Source organism: Ambystoma mexicanum, chromosome 12 (assembly GCF_040938575.1).
Source record: "Ambystoma mexicanum isolate Mex_15411 chromosome 12, UKY_AmexF1_1, whole genome shotgun sequence".
Classification (NCBI taxonomy): Eukaryota; Metazoa; Chordata; class Amphibia; order Caudata; family Ambystomatidae; genus Ambystoma; species Ambystoma mexicanum.
The window spans coordinates 1,216,985,893-1,217,009,355 of NC_090936.1; the positions used below are offsets into that span (position 1 = coordinate 1,216,985,893).

Sequence of the window (23,463 nt, forward strand, 5' to 3'; positions counted from 1 at the left end):
TATCTTACCGCATTCGTGGCCTCGCTGCCCACATCAAACTTCAAGCCTGCTACTTATGGATTCACTGTTGTGTAAGGGAGCGAGATGTCTAGGATATTGCTCCATGATATGCCTAACAAGTACAACAAGAAAGATAAAATGTGGATATTTAATAAAAGGCCAGTTTTTGCAAAAGGCTTGGTGGAATTGTAAAATAATTAGTCACAAGTCAGTGTAACCAGCTATGCCTCTAAAAATTGCAACAGACTAATCTGTTATTGGTGTGCGCTTTATAAAATGGTCAAAGAATCATTCTCCCATTTTAGTCATGTGACTTTATTTTTCAATGTTTGCTTGGTTGGTTAATGTGCCTGCTGCAATGATTTATGTGAAACCTGCCGCGAGATCTGTGCTGCAAATTTTTAACACGATTCACTAGCATTTATAGCTTAAAATAAAGATTCTAGGAAGGTTATTACAGCTGCTTTTAAAACTAATACCTTTTAAAACTAATACCGTTTTCAGAAATTAAAGGATAAGTGTCATTTATTCAGCTGCCAAGATCTGCCAAATTGGTTAATTCACATGTTGTTACAATATGAACAGCTGGCCCCAATTTTGTCAGTATGAGGTAAGTTTGTCATTGCTCTTTGGTCACAAAACGTATGTTATATAATTTAGTGAAATGTCACTTCCAGCCTTACTTAATTCTTTTTTATTTGAATAATGTATATTGCTTTCAAAACACAAATATAGAATGTTAAAAAAAAACCTACAAGCATGATTTTTTCTCTCCCCTTGCTGTTATAGTACAGATTTCAAATCTATAGATGGGGCGTGCCATTGGGCATGGCTTCTAACATTGTGGGTGGGGGTTCAAGTCCGTTGTTTTGCTTCAAACAAAGGTGGCAACCCTACTTTGAGGGGACACCGGGCTCCCCAGAAACCTCCTAACAGGCCCCAGGGTGTGAACCCCCTTAGTTACAGAGGTAAAGGATTCACTTCCGCCGCACAGGCAGAGATCGCCATACCTGCTCAATATGAGAAGTGCAAAGAGCAAGAAAGCGTGTGAGATGGGGGCAACACTGCCCACTCTGCTCCACTCTGCTCACCTAACGGCACTACGTTATTTCTTAAAAAGACGCGCTAATGCGAAATTTAAAATCAAGCTGTTTGTCCTTGTCTGTCACTTGTGTTGTCATGCACACATTATGAATGCTGAACTGCAGGTAACAGAAAGCAATATGATGAGACCTTAAATGCCCGGGACGGTTGATCAGTTCCCACGTGGCAGGTGTCATCATGACACTTTACATTGTGTGAGCTGGCGGCGCCTTTTACATCACATTGTCACTCACCAATAGAAAGTCATTGTCAATGACTTCCTATTAGTGAGTGACAGATGTTGGAGAGCAAACAAGGCCAGGCCTCCTTAAATCAAGGACGACCTTAAGAGGGGAGAAAGAAGGACTGGGCACGAGGGTTGAGGGAGGAAGAAGAGGGGCCACAAGGGCCCGGGCAGAACCGATGTAGAGGGAAATAAAAGAGGTTGCGCTGGAAGCTGGTTCCCGTGTATCATTGCGTGCCCTGCCCTAAGGCCCGCAGGGGCCGGTCGACCCGCTGACATTATATTGTGGTCCAGATGGAGGCCACAACAACTGATGACGAGTGGAGGATCCTGACTGACTGACTGGTGTAGAGGGACAACTGCAGTCCGCCTTAACTAGATGCTCCAGCAAGAACGCCCGCACTGGTGACACGGCACGCCACAGAGTGAGGAAGAGGCGTGGCTCAGCTAACCTGCCACACAGGGAACTAAAGGAGGTGTTCCCCTGCTCAGAGACATCCAGGAGAGTGAGCAGCTGCACAAAACATGGACTATGCACTGCCCGAAGGCGAGAAGGGGACCACGAGAGTGCAAGACAGACAGTGGCAAGGCGCCGCCTCGCAGAGCAGCGCTGTGAATGCCAGGGCGGAAGGACAACCCGCCCATTGAAATGGAGGAGTGGCATTCCACTCCACAAAGAGGCTGATCCCAGCCTGGAGCACGAAAGGCTGATCCAAGCCTCGGGACAAGGGTGATTCGCCCAGAATAGAAGCAATCCACCCAGCACAGGACAGGCTGATCCCAGCCTCAGGAAAAGGGCAATCTGCCCAGCGCCATGGAGGAAGGGCATTCTGCCCAGCAGAGATCTGCCAACACCTTCAAATTAGAGACTCCAAGGTTTAAACGATCCACCGCGGGAGGAACAAGCTTTCCTGTCAAAGCTGCTCACTGTTGGAACAAGTTACCGCTCGACCTCAGAACTGAACAACCGTACCCTAAATTCAAGCACAAGATAATCAAATGGCTGCGCGCCAATGACATTTAACCCAACTAACACCTAGCTTACTCCCACCTTAGCCTCTACCTACCTGCTGCCTGGACATCCCAAGACATGCCCTATTCCTGGGCATATGTTCGTATATATTCTTGTACATATTTGCTCTTCTTACCACTGTGTTTTATAGACATATGTTTGTATATATTCTTATATATATTTTATCTTTCTACCGTTGTGTTCTACATATTCATGTCAAATACTGTAACAAGCTTAAGTTTTCATGTAATCTGTTGCACCCGGCTTCCCAAGGGTTTGGCGCACATTACCAAATAAACAAACAAACAAACAAACAAACAAACAAACAAACAGAGAGGTTTATCCCAGCCCGAGGTAGGACAGGCTGATCCCAGCCTCGGAACAAGGGCAATCCACCCCGAGCAGTGTAGGAAGAGCATTCCGCCCCACAGAGTGATCCCAGCTCGAAATCAGACAGGCTGATCCCAGCCCCAGCCCCAGGGCACTCTGCCCATTGTAGTGGAGTAAGGGAATTCCGCACACAGCATGGCTGATCCCAGCCTGAAATCAAACACGCTGTTCCCGACCTTAGTGCAAGGGCAATCCGCAGAGTGCAGCGGAGTTAGGGCACTCCGCCCAACAGAGTGGCTGACCCCAGCATAGAACAAAGATGGGCAATCCGTGTGTGAGTAGATAATGGAAGGTGAGTGGTCCACAAGTGGAGGAAGGGAAGCACAGCCAGAGGACAGGAACGTAGCGGACACACAGTCACCATGGGTGCGAGTGGGCACTGTCAAGGAGACAGGAGCGAGTCGACCCCATAGGAAGTACCAAGGGGACGGTACAAAGGAGAAGGAAGAGAGGAAAGCACCACAAAGATGACATAGGGCAAACTAGACGTCGGCTGACAGCACAGAATGGGGAAGAACAGAGAATCCCAAGGACGGACAGTGGTGCGAGGACAGCAAAAGCAGCATTCCTCGGACGACCGCAACCATTTCAACTGAAGCCGCAACAGGACCAAGGACCCAGATGGGAAGAGTGGCTAGACGACTTTAAGCACTACATGAAAACACTAGGGGAAGATGATCCCACAACGCTCCTGGGGGTTTTCACAGACATTGCGGGAAGTGAGATGCGATGAATCCTGAAGACAATCCCACCAGAAGAGAGAGCGACGTATGGGATGGCCATCACTGCTCTCAACAAGAAGCTACTCGCCAAACTGAACAAAGACTTTGAAAAATACGTGTTCAAGAAGTGGCGACAGCTTCCCCAGGAATCAATTGAGCGCTTCATCATCAGGCTGCAAAAGATGAGCGCACATTGTGACTTTCAATGACAAGAAGGCCATACGTCTACGGATAATAGAGGGGCGCACCTCACCCATATTCAGGAAGCATCTCCTGAAGGAGCCCTTCCCACTTGCGGCCATGCTGGACGCAGCACGAGTATACGAAAGGGTCGAACACAAAGCGGCGGAGATTGAAAAGCCGAATAGACGTGAGCAAGTGGCAGCCATATCCACTCATCATGAACAAGACAGCTATGATAGAATACCGCAGCACACCGTGGTGCAGGTGGGTGGGATGGAGAGGGTGTGCTACAAATGCGGGCTGCAATTCCCACACAGCGGACCGTGCATGGCGATAGGGCATCAGTGCACCAGATGTGGGCGAAGAGATCACTTTGAACAAGTGCGCAGAGAAGGGATCCCCTTCCCATCAAACAAGATGACGGGCAGCCTGAGGAGTGTAAGAGCGAGAGGAGACTTAAATCTGTGGGAGGCCCGAAGGAAGAAGGATCCACCAGATGACAGGTATCGCGTAAACCCTTGGCCACTGAGCGGACGAGAGAGGGATGTGTAGGTGTGGCACTGAAGAGAAGACACCTTAAACCAGCAGGAAAATGCCATCACCTCAAGAAGTCACTAGACTGTAACACAATCCACTGACTCACCAAGCAGGGGGAACATTCTAGCCATTACTGAGACCTGCTCCATGAAGCCGCTGGACCTGCCCTCTCACTGGCCCTCCCACAAGGACATTCGATCTAGACAAGATAGACACCTAGCTAAAGGTGGAGGGGTAGCCCTCATAGTAAAAGACTGTCTGGCTGTCAGACAAACCACCTCTCATCTCGGGGAGAACACTGATTCCCTCGTGGTCAAGATTGCCATCTCCCCAAACATCACACTCACCGTCCACCTAGCTTACCGCTCACCAGGCCCTATAGCAGACTTCCATGATAATCGCATCCATCTCCTTGGCGAAAACCTCAAAACTTCTACCAAAATAGCCCTCCTAGGTGATTTCAACTTGGGACTCAATGAACAAAAAGACAGACCAAGCCTTGGCCCAAGCTCTACAAGAGCTCGGTTTTCAGCAAAGAAACCTTACACCCACACACTGCAAAGGGTGTACCCTTGACTGGGTAGCAGACCACAACTACGAAGTAGATCTCAGCTCCAACATCCCCATCCCCTGGTCTGACCATCACCTTATACACTTCTTCATCCCTTCCTGCACCACCACACCAATAAATCTCAACCCAAATTTAAAGAACTATCCAACCCAACCATCAAATCACAAGATATCGCCAAAGATAAAGCCTGGTGTACCAGCGTATAAAAAGCCTTAATAAACAAAATTGAGCTCCTGCAAAAAAAGATCCTTGAACATCATAAACACCTCTCTGAACACACCAAGCTAACGTCCCTCTCTGACAACAAGATCACCACGGACAAAATGAAGTTATTCTCCTTCTGGGTAGTTACTGGGCCTCATTACGACCCTGGCGCTCACGTAATGAAGGGTGCCGGTACGGGACCGGCACTCTTCATTACGTGAGCGCAGATTACGAGGTTCCCTTTGTGGGACCTGTACCAGACGTCAGGTAAAACCAGACGTCCTTTCCGGGTCCCGCAAGGGGAAGAGGGAGGTAATAACGGGCCATTTGAAATGTGCCCGTTATTACCTCCCTCCCCATTCCCATTGAGCTCTATGGGGGCTCAAATGAGAATGGGGAATGGTTCCTTCAAGGAGGAATAACCGGGTCCTCCAATGTTGGAATGACCGGTTATTCCTCATTGCAGGAACCCGGTAAAGGAGCCCGGTTTGGAGGCAGTCATGGAGCTAATAGCACCATGGCTGCCTCCAAACTCGTAATGAGGCCCACTGAGTCCAAAGTAATAGAAATAGTCAACAAAATCAAGGCATCTAATAGCAAAGGAGATGACTGCCCAGCTAAACTAGTCAAAGACTGTGCTGAAACTCTAGCCCCATTTCTAAAAATCTTCATCAATGCCTCCTTCAACTCCAATACAGTCCCCGACAGCCTAAAAGAAGCTTGGGTCCGCCCACTTCTGAAGAAACCATCCTTAGACCCAGTGATAGCTAACAACTACAGGCCCATCACCACCATACCTTTTCTGCTCAAAATTCTACATAAGGTTGCCTACACCCAAACAAGATCTTAGGCAAAAGGCAATCTGGATTCCGCCCAGGCCATGGGACAGAATCTGCATTACTCGATCTCAAAATACAACTTGGCGGCATTATGGACAAAGGCAAACCGGCACTTCTCCTCCTGCTAGACCTGTCGGCTGCCTTTAATCTCGTCAACCATGATATTCTCGGCAAACCACTAAAAAACGCTGCCCACTTCTCTCCACAAGCCACAGCATGGATTACATCCTTCCTCAGTGGAAGACTCATGAGAGTCTTTTCCGACTCTGCCAGTGCTTTTCCCACCACCATACACTGTGGAGTCCTGCAAGGATCCTGTACTGCTCCCATCCTTTACAACATCTTCACCCTCCCCTTCTTCAATAACCTGGACAATCGCGACATAGCTTACACAAACTATGCCGACGACACACAAGTTTTACCCCACCTTACTTTGGTAACATAAGGGATAGCCTGTAGTCGGGCAGGACGTGAAGGCTAGATTGATATTTTGTACAGGGGGGTAGTCATGTCCTCATACATTTATACTACAGTGGATTATCGTAGTAACAATTCTAACACATCTCCATCTTAAGGTTAATACTTCTACATACGTATGCATCATTGGAGGAAAGTACAAATCCAAATACTGGAAAAACAATTGCAGTGTCCTTTATTAATTAGGCTGCATGTTTAGGCATTGGTTATTCAATGAGAATAGTGGGAATTTAAACAAAGAAAAATAGAGAATCAACCTGTCACCAACTCTGTAAGTTGTATAAAAAGAGGACACATGTGTTACAAATATTTAGTGTATATTTCAATAGCATTACATGTCCAGTGGTGACAGGTAGTCACTGAATTTGGCCTGTTTTAGTCCATACAGTGCACAATTCTGAAGTGACTTTTTAGAAATGTACCAACAGTTCAACAAAAAAGTACATTTACAAAGTTAGTATAGTGTGTTTCCTCCACACTTCTATACTTGTGCTGTGTTGTATTGCCCGTGTACAGTGTTGCAAAATATTACATCATATTTGCCCACCTAGTGATGTGTTATCACAGTCACAACCAACATTTGCACAGCACAGTGCTTATAGCTTAAAGAAACCTAAAAATAGGGTCTGCTAAAAGGTGACGTCAACATAAAGGTGGTATTGTAGATTCAGGTCATCGGTCTGAAAGGAGTGAGGTCAGGGCACGATGACATAGGACGTTTCGGCTGTAAGGAGGGAGCAGCCTTCTTCTGGGGCCAGGTAAAGCAGGTCTCCCTATGGATAAAAACAATAAAAAAATATATTGTTGAATGTTCCAGGAAGTGGATCATTACTAAGAATGTTTTCAAAAAAGCCTGTGAGAGGCTACACTGAGGGGTATCCCTCCGGTCCCAGACACTAACCTTACACTTGGCTGTTTAGGTTTAAGGGCTGATTGCTAGAGCTCTCGTGGTTTGGTGCTCGGTGTCCTGGTTGCTGAAAGATGTAGGATATTCTCTGTGAGGTGATCTGAAATAGCAGGACATGTAAAGTGGTTTTAGTCATACATGGCTGGAACACCTGACTGTAGTTGTGTAGTGTAAGAGAGTAACTGGGGTTACCTTGTACCTGCAGGAAAGCTGTGCGTAGTACTGCAGTGCTCTCGTGATGAGCTTTGTGTCTCGATAGCAGTTGGTAAGTTCCTGCCTCGAGGTCTGGGGGCTCGAAGTGTGATTCTGGGGAGCGGGAAGAGGAGACAGAAAAGCCAAGACTTGCTATTAGTCATGGAAGTGGCTTGGAGGATCAGGGGCTGGGCACAAGGAAATCCTTGCCAAGTTAGGAGGACTCACCTACAAGCCTCCGTGCGAGCCGCGCACGTGGTGTCCACACGATACTGGAGCTTGCGTACAACTGGGAGTGAGCTGTAACGAATATATGTAATGCGCGTGTGTGCGGGAATCGTGTCTGAGCCTCGCGCATGTGCTGTGGCATTAATGCCGGGTCGCCAAGGAAACGGGGACGCGATCCGGGCGCAGTGTGGGAGAGGCAGCTGGGAGTGGCTGGGGCTGTGGGAGAGACAGTGCTAAGTGTGGAACACTGCTAGATGGCAAGAAGGCGGGCATTGTCAGCCTGGGTGCCAGGTGATGTTAAAAATGCACTCCAGAATCGGAGCGTGGCTGGAAAAGGAAGAAAGAACACAGCTGGTGGTATCTCCGGCTGTGATATAAGCTGGTGTTTGCTGTCAATGGGGGTGGGGGGAACACCAGCAGCCCTAAAGTCTATGCCCCAGAGAATATGTAAAAAATGATACAATGATGAAGTAGAAAGCCTGCAGGATGGGGTGGCTCTCATTGCAGGGTTGGCAGGTCTGGGCCTGTGGAATAGAAGCCCTGGGGGGCCGGGGGGCGTCACCTGGGCTCCCAAGGGGCAAGCTGTGCCCTGGTCGGCTAGAAAAATATTGAGGGGATCCATGGACTGGACAGGAAGATAATATGCATTTACAGGTATTCAAATGGTGTGAGCTCATTGAGACCCTTCGAGGTGGTCTGTAATTTAAATATCCACCACGTTTCTTTGAAGTTCAAGGCGTTGGAGGTATTGGAACAGTCTGTCACCTTGTCAACTACCCACCATTTGAAGGAGTCACAGTTGTGTTGGAACTCAAGGAAATGAGAGACAAGGGGTGCATTGTGTGTTTTACATCTTATTCTTGACTTGTGCTCCCCTATTCTTTTGTTAACTGGCCTAGATGTTTGACCTATGTATCTCAGATGGCAGGGACATTCAATAAGGTAGATGACATTGGATGTCTTACAATTAGAAAAGTGCTGAATTTCCCATTCTTTGTCATCTATGGGAAAGGATCGTAATTTTCTGGTTTGGCTGCAAGCTGAACAGCTGCTACAGGGATGCTGTCCGCGGATGTCCTGCATGTTCCACAGAGTTGATCTTGATTCCTTGCATTTGCTTCTAGCATGAGTCAAGAGATCTTTAAGATTTTTGGATCTCTTTAGGGCCATTTTAGGTAAAGGTTCTTCTGGCAGGCTCAGCTGGACGATAGGCCAGAGTTTTTTGATGATCCCTCGGAGTTGTGATGTGTTGGCGTTAAAGGTGGTAACACATGCCCTGGAGTCTTCAGTATTGTGGTTGCGGGTTTTGGGGACCAGTAATACTTCTCTCGGTGCACATGGTGCTCTTTTCTTGGTATCCTTAAGTAGTTTTTTGGGGTATCCTCTGTCTTCAAGTTTATGTTGTAGATCTGTAGCATGGGTTTTGAAATCCTTGGTGTCCGTGCAGTTGCGCCTGATTCTTAAGAATTACCCGTAGGGCAGGTTATCCCGGAGACTTTTAGGATGGTTACTCCTGTAGTGCAGTGTGGTGTTGCGATCTGTCTCCTTTTTAAAGATGGAACATGTCAATTTACCTTCAGAGGCCAATATGTTGAGATCTAGGAAGTTGATTTTCTCATTGTTGTGGCTCATCGTGAATTGAATTTCTTGAGTTTGGTTGTTAGTCCAGTTTAAAAAGTTATCCCGTTCTTGTTTATTTCCATGCCAGATAAAGATGACATCATCGATGTACCGATACCAGAGGCGGATGTTGTTGTGGAATGGGTTGGCATCTACGAACAAGACTCTGCAGCCCTAGCCAACATTTACACTGCTATCCCAACTTGAATGGCAGCCAACGGCCTCTGTCTCAATGGAGATAAAACGGAGATCCTTGTGGTTGGTATTAAAGAAACACTCAACAAACTTTCTCCAGAATGCAGCGCATTCATCATCGACAATACCACCATCATTGTCTCACCAGCAGTAAAAACACTCGGAGTGTATCTAGACTCCTCACTATCTATGACACTTCAGGTCACTGCCATAGCCTCCTCCACTGCATTCACCACAAAAGTGATCAACACAGTAAAACCATTCCTATAAAAAAAAACTGTCTAGCAATTGCCAGCGCTGCAGTCAGCACCAAGCTGGACTACTGTAATGCCCTTTTCTTGGGCACCTCTGCCAAAAACATGAACAATCTACAAGTAACACAAAACTAGTAGAGTAGAGCAGCATTGAGTATTCCCAAAAGGGAACACATTTCCCAGGCAAGGAAAGACGCGCACTGGCTGCCGCTCAAAGATCGTATTCTTTTCAAAAATCTGGCCATTGCACACAAATGCCTTTCACTCAACGCACCCCGCTACTTATCCGAAAGGATCACCCCTGCTCATCATTAGACCTATAAGATCCTGTCTCACCAACAAGATTCTCGTCCCCTCCTTCAAAAGAGCCAAAGCAGGAGGTTCCAGCTTTCAACACGTAGCCCCCAAGAACTGGAATGCCCTCCCCACTGCACTCAGGAATGAAAAATCTTCTATACGGTCTTCTGCAAAAAGCTGAAAAACAAACTGTTCAATTAAGTGACTATGCCTTACAACATGCAACATGTCCTTATTACTGCCACCTTGTTCCACTTTAACCAAGGAACATATACCACTGTCTATATTCTCTGTAATACTGCCTAACTGTTGTATGACATAAGCCTGTAAGAAGCAAGTATTCTGTAAGAAGCGCCACGATGCCTTAGGGCCGCTGTACGCTATATAAATCCAAATAAATAAAATAAAAATAAAGATGTTGGAGAGCAAACAAGGTTGTGCTTCCTTAAATCAAGCATCTACCAGACATTAGTCCTGGTTAAAAGAGCCTTACCCAGAGTCTTTGGCTCACTATCTTTCACAGAGAAGAAATATCCCAAACATATCAGTCTTTGTCCTGCCCTGGGGAAGTCCAGCACCGAAATTCTAGGCAATTCTCCTCTGAACAAGAATACCAACAGAAACCCCAGACACGTGTTTCGGTCTGCTTGGACCTCATCAGTACGGTGGATCTGTGCCTTTCTAAGAATAGTGAGCAAGGGGTCCACGTCTGGATTCCCCTAGTAACTTAGGGTGAGAACCAAAGTTACTTAAATATGCAAATTAACAAGGGGGGTCCTGGGAGTCCCTCTGCCAGACATTAGTCCTGGTTGTGAGAGACTTACCCAGAGTCTTTAGCTCACTATCTTTAACAGAGAAGAAATATCCCAAACATATCAGTCTTTGTCCTGCCCTGGGGCAGTCCAGCACCGAAATGCTAGGCAATTCTCCTCTGAACAACAGTACCAACAGAAACCCCAGACACGTGTTTCGGTCTGGTTGGACCTCATCAGTAGGGTGGATCTGTGCCTCTCTAAGAATAGTGAGCAAGGGGTCCACGTCTGGATTGCCCTAGTAACTTAGGTTGAGACCCAAAGTTACTTAAATATGCAAATTAACAAGGGGGGTCCTGGGAGTCCCTCTGCCAGACATTAGTCCTGGTTGTGAGAGACTTACCCAGAGTCTTTGGCTCACTATCTTTCACAGAGAAGAAATATCCCAAACATATCAGTCTTTGTCCTGCCCTGGGGAAGTCCAGCACCGAAATTCTAGGCAATTCTCCTCTGAACAAGAATACCAACAGAAACCCCAGACACGTGTTTCGGTCTGCTTGGACCTCATCAGTGCGGTGGATCTGTGCCTTTCTAAGAATAGTGAGCAAGGGGTCCACGTCTGGATTCCCCTAGTAACTTAGGGTGAGAACCAAAGTTACTTAAATATGCAAATTAACAAGGGGGGTCCTGGGAGTCCCTCTACCAGACATTTACCTTAAATCAAGGACAACCTTAAGAGAGGAGAAGGAAGGACTGGGCACGAGGGTTGAGGGAGGAAGAAGAGGGGCTACAAGAGCCCGGACAGAACCGATGTAGAGGGAAATAAAAGAGGTTGCACTGGAAGCTGTCTCCCGTGTATCACTGCGTGCCCTTCCCCAGGGCCCCCGCAGGGGCCTGTCGACCCACTGACATCATACTGTGGTCCAGATGGAGGCCACAACAACAGAAGCGTGGCACTAGCACCTATTCAACAATCACGTTGCCCGGGCGAACAGCAGGGGGTTCACCATGTGTGAGCAATCTCGCACAGAGCTCTGGTAGACCTGGGACCAGCACTCAATGCCAGCACCTGCCGTGTCTCATTTCTGATAAATGTTAGTTTTGTATTTCAAACTCCCTAGAACTATTTTGTACTTTTTTGTATGCTGTTTTCTGCATCCCTAGCAAGTGTTTTTATCTTTAATAAGAACGATCGATAGATGGCGATCTTCAACCATTTTTGGGGACAAGAAACCAGTGAAGGCGTTTTGATTAATCGAATCAATGAGATGACTTAATCGCATTTTTGAGTATGACTGGAATTCAATGAAGTTAACTGTTCCCCCGCATTACTGCGGATCGGAAACTCCTGCTCTTGATATTTCATCGGAGTGCAGGCGATAACGTTAACTTTCAGTGAGTGTAAAGCACCACCCCAAGGGCCTCATTCCAAGTCGGGCGGTCCGGTAAAAAAATGCTGCCGGTATTTGTGGAAACAGGCACTTTACCAGATGGTCGACTACGAGTTTGCTGGTGGGGCACCCGCGTTACATCCGCCTAAAAGCTGGAGGTTAGCCAAGCACCCTACTGGCAATAAAAGCCGTCATTACCACCACCGGCATTGATAGGCCGGCTTGCCTATCGCATAAGTTAAAACGCACCATGCATTCTTTTTTTTAACTAATTGCCTGCTGGAGGACAGTCTGCCAAACAACCGACTGTGGCTTTGGCAATGTACGCACTGGTTTTGCAGCTCTGACTTATTGTGAATGTATGAATTTCATGAAACAGTGCTGTTCAGTGGCTCCATTAGTACAAATTAACAGGAGTACGACGAGTAATAACACACATTGGCAAAGCCGAAGCTGTGGCTTTTGTGCCGGCAGGGGAGCCACATTTTCCAGGCACTGCCATAATGATATACTATACACCCCTAGGATGGCACCAGATGGCAAATGGTTCTAGTACCTGGGCATATTGTGGCATGGACTGCAAGGTCTCTAATGACTGCATAAGTGGCAATTTGTTGGATTTGCCAATGCTGGCTTGAACAAAAATTCAGTGCAAGAACCATATGCAAGGGCACACATACTGCTTATAAGCCTAGAGGCTGAAGGCAGGCCTGTCATATCGGGAGCTCGTTTAGCTGTTTTACAGCTGCTATTCGGCCATTACATTTCAGAGGGCTGCTCAGAAAGTTCTGTGGAAAGAGATTCAGGAGTGGGGGGATTGTTTTAGACAGGGTGGGGCAGTTGCTGGGTGGGAATGGCCATAGGGCCTAGCGTGGCCATGAGCCTGGATAAATAACAAAAGTCAGCGTGCCCTTCCTCACATTCCTCCCACATTTACTTTCCCATCACTTTAGTTCCAGCTGATAGGCAGCGCTTTATCGCCACCTAATGGTCAAAACTGGTAATAACAGGAAGGAGAAGGCGCCGGAGGGGAGATGGAGAAGAATAAGGACACACAGGCCAAGAAGACCCAAGGAGCAGTGCTACACTCACAACGCCCCCGCCCACCACTAGGGTGCACCCCCATCCACCACTAGGGCGTCACTGGCATGGCACACACAGAACCTTTCTCCAGTCACTGTGTTCATATAACGTTCTCCCAGCTTCTCACATTTTGGCTTAATCGATGCTTAGAGCATTGGTCCAAGGTTTGCAATAAACGTAGAGAACACCATCTCGGGAAGCCTTACCCTGATTCAACGCCAGCGTCGGGGAATAGATCGCAATTCCTGTATAGATCACCTGAAATTACAAAAACACACACATGTCAGTCACACTACACATGTATGAAATAAAATCGAGCAGTGTGTGTTGCAGCTCATTAGTTCCCAAGGCCAGGGGACCTGCACGGGGCTGAACACACCGAACAGCAGAGCACACACTCCAGCTAGTGCCTTCCGGCTTGTGGTGTGTGCACAGCTGCCAACACCAGACCCCCCCCCCACCCTCCGCCCCCGCTGCTCCGACTCGCCCTAGCCTGACGGAAGCTAGCCTAGGGATTCTGGCCATGTTCACGAGGACGGACAATAGGAGAGACACTATCATTGTCAGTGCACTGCTTCATGGGTGACACATACTATTGCCACACGTGTGTTATTCTGAATAGGTCATCCTTAGAGCTGGGAGAGCCAGGGAATTCACGTGGAGGGCCGAGCTAGGGCCAAGTCAGCCGGCCTGGACTGGCTCTAAGGGCCAAACACGGGCCCAGCCAGGAAAAGGGCAGCGTACAAACTGAAATGCTATATGTTCCCAATCACACACACATGCGCAAAAGTGACAAAATCACAGACCGGGCGAACATCCTGGGTTCATCATTTAACTAAGGTGTGTGATCCTGGCCAGATCATTGACGGGTCCAGCTTCCCAGCATTGGCAGCTAAGACCTGGAACTCTCCATCCCCTGCTTTAAGAGTCGAACCATCCTTCCCGGCCTTCAGAAAGCAGATCACATCTTGGCTCTTCTCCCAGCTGAACGAACGACGTAACAAAGGCACGGCTGCCGCCGGACCTGTGATTTTACCGGCAGCCACGAATGGGCAATTACCGGGTCATGCCGAGGTCGGCGGACCCGGTAATTGCCCATTCGTGAGTGCTGGCAATAAGGGCTGAATGGGAATAGGGAGCTCGGATGCACTGGGCACCGTTCAAAACGGTGCCTGGTGCATCAATGAGTTGTGCTTGCGGGTGTCGCAATGCCCGCCAGGTCGGACCTGGCAGACAGACCGAGACCCACAAGCACAACTCGTAGTATGGTGGTACAATAGGAACAGTGCCGGTAGCGATAACGGCGCCGTTGTTGCGTTACCGCCATATTTGTAATGAGGCCCTATGAGTCTACGTTTACTCCACATACCTGCAAAGGACGTACGACTAGATCTGTAACACTAGCTGTTCTCCTTCGTAGCTTTCTTCCTAGTCCTATTTACACTCTTGGATAGAATATTATATATAACTGTACTTCACCTTCAAAGCCACACTATGTATGAGGACAATTGCACCATGATGTTGTATATGCAAGTAAAAGCGCCCCTAAACCCTCGGGTTCGGTGCGCTATACAAGCAAATAAACTATACAAGCAAATAAACTAAACTTAATCTCACTGTTGAAAGAACATTTTTAGAAAAATGCAGCAGTTACAGCATTTGTCAAACCTTTGTGTGGGTCATTAACACCCTTGTCATACCAAAACGTCACTGTGCTGGGGTGCCTGCCCACAATGAGAGGCACGTAATGTGGTTGCCATTTAAAAATGCTTCATTATGCACTTGCTTCCAATTAAAATAGGGCAATCTAAATTTTGTGTCACGTCAAGTCTTCATTTGAGGTTGCAATCTGTGAAAAGTTTGGCTTTGAAAATATGAATATTCATACCATATGCAATATTTATATATAATCTAGTGTGAGCGCAATTAATAGCTGAGGTTTATAATATTGAAATATGTACTTTGCATTTGTGTAAACATGGTTGTATTTTCCCTATGGCTTTCCCCACTGCCCTACTGTTTCCGAGTGTAGTTTCTGCGAGGCCAGTCTTGAGATGGCGGCCAGGCTGTTTGCCAAGTGTAGTTTCTGCGAGGCCAGTCTTGAGATGGCGGCCAGGCTGTTTGCCGGGTGTAGTTTCTGCAAGGCCAGTCATGAGATGGCGGCCAGGCTGTTTGCCGAGTGTAGTTTCTGTGAGGCCAGTCTTGAGATGGCGGCCAGGCTGTTTGCCGGGTGTAGTTTCTGCAAGGCCAGTCATGAGTTGGCGGGCAGGCTGTTTGCCAGGTGTCGTTTTTGCGAGGCCAGTCTTGAGATGATGGCCAGGCTGGTTGCCGGGTGTAGTTTCTGCGAGGCCAGTCTTGAGATGATGGCCAGGCTGTTTGTCGGGTGTAGTTTCTGAGAGGCCAGTCATGAGATGGCGGGCAGGCTGTCTGCCGAGTGTAATTTCTGCGAGGCCCGTCTTGAGATGGCAGCCAGGCTGTTTGCTGAGTGTAGTTTCTGCGAGGCTAGTCATGAGATGGCAGGCAGGCTGTTTGCCCAGTGTCGTTTTTGCGAGGCCAGTCTTGAGATGGCAGCGAGGCTGCTTGCCGGGTGTAGTTTCTGCGAGGCCAGTCATGACATGGCGGGCAGGCTGTTTGGTGGGTGTAGTTTCTGCGAGACCAGTCTTGAGATGGCGGCCAGGCTCTTTGTCGAGTGTAGTTTCTGCAAGGCCAGTCTTGATATGGTGGCAAGGCTGTTTGCCAAGTGTAGTTTCTACAAGGCCAGTCTTGAGATGGCGGCCAGGCTGTCTGCCGAGTGTAGTTTCTGCGAGGCCAGTCATGAGATGGCAGCCAGGCTGTCTGCCGAGTGTAGTTTCTGAGAGGCCAGTCATGAGATGTTTGCCGAGTGTAGTGACTGTGAGGCCAGTCAAGAGATGGCGGCCAGGCTGTTTGCCGAGTGTAGTTTCTGCAAGGCCAGTCTTGTGATGGCTGGCACGCTGTTTGCCGGGTGTAGTTTCTGCGAGGCCAGTCATGAGATGGCGGCCAGGCTGTTTGCCGAGTGTAGTTTCTGCAAGGCCAGTCTTGTGATGGCTGGCACGCTGTTTGCCGGGTGTAGTTTCTGCGAGGCCAGTCATGAGATGGCGGCCAGGCTGTCTGCCGAGTGTAGTTTCTGCAAGGCCAGCCATGAGATGGCAGGCAGGCTGTTTGCCCGGTGTAGTTTCTGCGAGGCCAGTCATGAGATGGCGGCCAGGCTGTCTGCCGAGTGTAGTTTCTGCGAGGCCAGCCATGAGATGGCAGGCAGGCTGCTTGCCCGGTGTAATTTCTGTGAGGCCAGTCAAGAGATGGCGGCCAGGCTGTTTGCCGAGTGTAGTTTCTGCGAGGCCAGTCTTGTGATGGCTGGCACACTGTTTGCCGGGTGTAGTTTCTGTTAGGCCAGTCATGAGAGGGCGGCCAGGCTGTCTGCCGAGTGTAGTTTCTGCGAGGCCAGCCATGAGATGGCAGGCAGGCTGTTTGCCCGGTGTAGTTTCTGCGAGCTGTTACACCTATTTGGGAATGTCCTTTGAAGGTTCGGATAAAGCCGTGGACCAGGTAACATGCATTTAGCAAAAACTGACCGCAGCCATATCCCAACCTAAAATCATATTACATCGTCATGGCAAATTTACTCTGCACCCTGCGTTGATGTATTGGAAAGCCAAAGTAATTCCCACCATCTTATATGGCCTGGAAACGGACTTGCCGATCGCCTCTCACACATTTGATAGATGGGAAGAGAAATACTGTCAGCAAATACTACAACTTCCCCAATGCATCCCAATATCCTGGATTGGATATGAGCTGGGCCTGGTATCACTCCATGCAATTTCTCATTGGAAACTGTGTACACTCTACTTCGCAAATGCTTAATATCCACCGCAAAGCCTGTGATGTTAAAAACCTTGTCTGAGTATCTTTTCACAATCCATCATGTGTTTGTCCAGCGATGGTTGTTAAGGTGTCATCGAGTGCTCTCTCAGGCTGACATTACAATTGATCTGTTAATTTCCAATCCGGATAAGGCCAAAAGTCAGATATACAGTAGGGACTGGATTGACAATTGATAGTTATCTTTGCAATATAAACTTGTGTCTCCAGATATATTCCATCCTTAATCATTGGGTACTACGGAAACATATCTGGTGAAATACCCCTCAGTCTTATATCGACATGCCATACTACGTTTTCGCTTTAACTTATGGCCAACCAGAGAGCTACTCTTTAAACGGAAAATCCTAACTAAAGCTCAGAATGTCTGTCGATTTTGTCAATCATTAGAGACTCCAGAAACAACCGAACATCTGATTGCAAGCTGCCCAGCAGTGATTAAGCAAAGAATAACTCATGAAAAAATATATCATATCCATCTGGGCAGTGTGGATGAACAATCATGTTGGTCTAGTATTACAAGTGCAACACATCTAATGTTGCAAATTGCCACAGTGAATTTTTTGAAGTCTTTAAATCTTGACGCATGTAATTAATTGTGTTCTGCTTGTGTATATAGATGAAACTGAAGACAAAAAAAATGTGTGTTCGATGGTTAATATCAAATACGTTCAATTGTTTTATATAAATGAAATTGAGAAGTTGATTCATTTCAGCGGATTCAATAAAAAAGAAATTAAAAAAATAGGTTGAAATGGGGAATTTTACACTATCATTTGTGTGAAAAATGGGATAAGTCATTAGTCCTCATTACGACCCTGGCGGTACGGGGTAAACGGCGCCGTAAAAGGTGCCTGTGCCGTTTACCCCATACCGCCTCATTACGAGGTCCCCTCGCGGGACCCAGGAAGCAACGCCTGGTCTGACCAGGCGTGCTTACTGGGTCCCGCGAGGGGAAGAGGGAGCAAACAACGGGCCAACTCGTAATGGCCCATGGTTTGCTCCCTCTCCCATTCCCATTCAGCCCTGTGGGGGCTGAAATGGGAATGGGGAAGGACTGGGTCCAGGTCCTTGGAGGGAGGAATTACCGGGCCTTCCGAACCCGGAATGGCCCGGTAAATCCTCATTCTGAGGACTGTTGGCGGACCTGGACGCGATTTCGGCGGCAGCCGTGCCGCCAATAGCGGCATGGCTACCGCTGAGGTCGTAATGAGGCTCATTACGTTCAAAGTGCGTTCTATGGTAACTCAAGGAAAAAAGTGAACAGAGGCCAAGTCACCAACAGTGCATGGGAGAATTTGAAAATGCTCCCGCTTTATCCGCCAACATTCCCACTGTAAAACACTTTCATGATTTTGTGCACAATCAACGCCAGCAAAGCCACTGTATGAATCAGATGCTCATGGTGCTTAGCCTGTGTCCACCAGATATGTCAGCATGGCCCTGTGAAACACTTGTCATCCTTCCTGCACCCAAATATGTCCCATTACTAAACTGTAAAACACTTTCATGATGATACCCACCAGATATGTCAGCATGGCCCTGTGAAACACTTGTCATCCTTCCTGCACCCAAATATGTCCCATTACTAAACTGTAAAACACTTTCATGATGATACCCACCAGATATGTCAGCATGGCCCTGTGAAACACTTGTCATCCTTCCTGCACCCAAATATGTCCCATTACTAAACTGTAAAACACTTTCATGATGATACCCACCAGATATGTCAGCATGGCCCTGTGAAACACTTTGAAACAAAATTAGAAAGATAATGGGAGTCATTATAAGTTTGGTGTTTTACCGGCGGGATACCACCAAACGGACTTACCATTACCGGCACTGAGTCTGCCGGAATTACCAGCAGATTCAGAGTGCCAGTATGGTAAGTAGTTCCCCATTCCATGGAGTCCTAAAAGACTCCATGGAGGGGATTTCTGGAATTACTGGTGCTGGTGACTCTGGAATGTTTTTGCTGGTGGCAGCAGAATTTACCTCCAGCTGCTAGCTGGAGCTAAGTCAGTGCCCCAACCGGCAAACTTGTGGTTTCCCAATGTGAGAGTGTCGGTCGCGCTATTACCGCCACTTTTACCTGCATTTTTCCTGCCCCGGGGAAAATTGGAATGAGGCCTAATGTCCTACAAACCAGTTGCATGGAAATCTGGGTAAACGCTAGATACACAACACATGGTACTGGGTGGTAGACAATGCCTGTCTCGCATGTACAGCAGATGCGCCAGCCCACGCAGGGGGCACTAGAGGTGCAGCTCACATAGCGGGCCGCCCCTCTGGCCGCCCCCTGCGTGGACTCGCCTCCTCTGGGGAGGAAGCGGTCAGGGTGCCCCGGGGGTCCGGCCGGAAACGGCCTGCACCTCCGGGGGCTTAAATAGCCTGGGCTGAGAGAGCTAGACCTCTCATACAGCCCTGGCAGCAGCGACATGAAGAGCAATCTTTGGAAAAGGTAATATGAGGAGTCGATGGACGGCGCGGGTCTGGCGCCACGGCATTTCCTCCACGGTGCCTCGGGGGCACGAATGGTGGGAGGGGGTATGGAGTGGAGGGACGGCGCATTGGCGCTTATCCTGGCCGTGGTGTTTTCACCACAGCATTTCCTCCATGTCGTGCCTTTGGAGGCACAAAGGAGGTGGAATACGAGGGCGGCGCATTTGCGCCGCCCTTGCTGTGACTTTCGGAACATTCCCTCCACGTGGGTAACGCGGTCGAGGCCAGGTGGCCCGGCAGATGCAATGTATTGCTTGGGATGCATAAGGTGTTAGATGCGTGTTTCCCGGAGGCCCAGCACGCGGGGGCTGGCTCCGGTCCAGGAGGCCCCGTGGCCTTGAGCGCGGCATAGGCAGGAGCGGTGAAAGAACAACACACACACGCTGGTTTGACTTCGCCCGGAACTGCCTCCCACTCCAGGGGGCGGGGCTTTTATTAAGCTGCCCTACGTCACCGCGCTGCGGGACGTAGGGCGGATATAACATTCCTCCTTTATTTCAAAATAACCTAACAAAACAATCATAAACAACATGCTCAACTATAAACTCCTGCCACTGCTGTTGGTTTAGCATACATAGTCATTCAGCCTCGCAGGCAGTCTCGTGGTCTTTCTCAGACTGTACCGCTTCGCTTGGGGGCTGTCCCCGCTCGGTTCGTAAGTCTGCTCACCTTCGCTGCATGTGTCCTCACTGCTGGGCAGTCTCAGTGATTGCCAGCTGCGATCCCCTGCAGATTCCTCCTCGGGGTCTTGCGCCGGCACGTCGCTGCTTTGTTGCTCGTTGTCGTCGTGAGGCCCCTCGCAATCCGTCCAGAGGTGCTGGGGCACGGGCTTGAACCAGGAGGCGTTCCTTGTTACTTCCCGACCTCCCCGTGTGACAGTTATCATGGTCCCACGCCGGTTGCTGACAGTCCATGGCAGTTCCTCATATCTGGTGTCTAACTTGGATTTCGTGGGATTTCGCAACATGATGACTTGGTCGCCCACTCTGTGGTTTGAGAGCCTTGCTCTTCTATTGGCGCTCATGTGAGCATTGGCACGCGTTCTCCTCATTTTCAAACGTGCATGGTCAACGTCGTCTGGGGTCCTGCTGGGATGATGGGGAATCGACGAGTTGATGATAGTTCCGAACATAAGGTCAGCAGGTGGTATGCCTGTGGTGCTGTGCGGGGGTGACCCGATAGTTCCTTAGGAACCGGAATAGGTCGATCCTCCACGGGCTGGCGTTTGCCTTTGATACTCGGAGTACCTTGTTGATGGTCCTCATGAATCGCTCGACGTCCCCATTAGCTTGTGGCCACCTTGGCATGATGTGGTGGTATTTAATGCCCAGTTCCTGTAGGTATGACCTGAATTCCTCCCCTGTGAACGGGGGTCCATTGTCACTCTTAATGGTCGTGGGCAGACCATGGGTGGCAAACATCTTTTCTATCACCGGGATGACCACTTCCGCGGCGGTGGACTCCAGTATCTCGACCTCTGGATAGCGTGAGTGATCATCGATTGCCACCAGTAGGTGTAGACCCTCTCTGATTTTGCAAAAGTCAATGATGATCGCTTCCCATCGTGCCCGGCCACGCTCGGCCGAAAGGATCGGTTCTGGGTCTGGTGGCCCGCTCGTTATTTGGCAGGGTAGACATGTGTTCACTAGGTCCTCGACACGATCGTCGATGTGAGGGAACCATACCCTGTGTCTGACCCGTGCCTTTGTTCTTGCAAGCCCTTGGTGTCCTTCATGCGCTAGGGCAACTATCCTGTCTTGCAGCCTTGGGGGTATGATGATGCGGTCACCCCTTAGGAGGAGCCCTCCCTCAGTGATTGAGAGGTCTTGTCGAACCGTGAACATGCCTGCTAGGAACTCCTTGGCCCCCTTGGTTCTGTTGCGTGTGTGCGACATGAAGTCTTTCCAGTTGCCTGACATGATGGCATCTTTTACCAGATCGCAACAGGGGTCATTCTGGGTTTCTGTTGCAATGTCCTCGATGTTTATCGCTTTGGGCCTCATGGTGTGGACCACTTGACAAATGTGCTCCTCCGTTTCTTCGGCGACTAGCACTTCCTGCTGGGTGGCTGGTCGTGGGTGTCTCGACAGGAAGTCCGCGGGGTTGCCGCTGCCCGGTTGGTAGACAAGTTCGAAATCATATTGCTGGAGGTGTAGCAGCCACTTGGTGATTCTGGCTGGTGGGTGTGCCGATGACCCAATGAAGATTGGTAGTAGGGGCTTGTGGTCGGTGATCGCCGTGAACTTGCGCCCATATAGGTACATGTGGAAGTGTCGACACCCCCATAGAACGGCGATTGCCTCCTTTTCTATATGGGAGTACCTTTGTTCCGTTGCTGTGAGCGCCCTGGATGCATATGCAATCGACCTTTTTGTGCCCTCTTTCGTGACCTGCATCAGGATTGCTCCAAGTCCGACTGGGCTGGCATCCACAAATAGTTCTGTCGGGAGGTCCGTGTCATAGTAGGCCATCTTGGTATCAGTTGACAGGGAGTCTTTTATGCTCTCAAATGCTTCCTGGCATTCGGGCCCCCAGTCCCACTTGGTGCTGGCCTTTGTTAGCTCCCGCAGCGGTTCGGATAGGGTTGCTAAGTTCCGAATGAATCTGCCACAGTAGGTGGCCATTCCCAGGAAACTGCGCACCTCGGTGGGAGTCGTGGGGGGGCTGGCAGCTTGTATGTCCGCCACTTTCTGGGGATCAGGTGATATGCCGGTGCGGTCGAACCTGTATCCAAAAAAAGTTATTTCTGGTTTTAGGAATTCGCACTTCTCTCGATGAATTGTGAGTCCGGCGCTTTCCAGCCTGCCCAGTAGTGTCTTGAGTCTCATGATGTGTTCCTTGGTGTCCGGTGCGTGTATTAGGATGTCATCGCTCACGTTCAATACCCCTGGTATGCCTCTGATGACCTCCTGGATGGTCTGTTGAAAAACCTCCGCGGCCGATGATATGCCTTGTAAATGTGTATTAAGGTAGCGCCGGTCAACAGGCGAAGCGCTTTGGGGAACGGCGCCGAAAGGCATCTTTCCAGAACGGGTTCCTGCCCCCACCCCCTTTTAGTTTTCAGGGCGGCATTCAGACGCGGGGTGCAGCGTGGGAAGTAGCGCATTGGGCACGGAGCGACAGGTTTGGATGTCTGAATAAACTAGTTGCCTTTCCGATACGAAACATGCACGGGCGGCTCGGGAGAGAGCTAGGCCAGTCCCCGGAAGTAAAAAGCTTTGCTGGGTGTTTTTTCAGGTACTAGGGATTTAGCACATGTATGGCCTGGGGTTATGCATGTGCGGTCTGGGAGGCAGCTGGCCCACCCCCGGTGGCGGAGCGCAAGGGTTTGGTCAGGTATGGCTTGGGGTTTTACACTTGGGAAGCAGCTGGGACATTTACCCGGTTGTTGCAAACACCGCGAGGAGGGAAGAGAAAGTGTTTGATCTTTGTATGGATTTAGCTAAGGGGAAGGTAAACGTATTACAAAGCACTAATGCTGTCGGATGGGCATGAGTGAGGATTGGGGTCCAGTTACAAGCACTGGCCTCACGGCATGGAGGGACCGCGGGCATTGCTCGCTCCTAAATACAGGTGCAGTAAGGAGAGGCGGCTAGAGGAGAGCAGTAAGGAGAGGCGGTTAGAGGTGAGCAGTAAGTAGAGGCGGCTAGAGGAGAGAAGTAAGGAGAGGCGGTTAGAGAGGAGCAGTAAGGAGAGGCTGCCAGAGGGGAGCAGTAAGGAGAGGCGGTTAGAGGAGAGCAGTAAGGAGAGGCGGTTAGAGGGGAGCAGTAAGGAGAGGCGGATAGAGGGGAGCAGTAAGGAGAGGCGGCTAGACGGGGGAGCAGTAAGGAAAGGCGGCTATAGGGGAGCATTAAGGAGAGGCAGTTAGAGGGGAGCAGTA

General features: G+C 49.2%; 1 protein-coding gene across 1 annotated transcript in view; it reads right to left on the reverse strand.

Moving 5' to 3' along the window:
- The window catches only part of LOC138514392 (sodium-coupled monocarboxylate transporter 1-like), a 501,148-nt gene that overhangs the window by 431,871 nt on the left and 45,814 nt on the right, over positions 1–23,463 (reverse strand). The window contains exon 3 of the mRNA XM_069629874.1: positions 13,388–13,439. Coding sequence (XP_069485975.1) covers positions 13,388–13,439 — 52 coding nt within the window. The remainder of the gene's footprint in view (positions 1–13,387; positions 13,440–23,463) is intronic.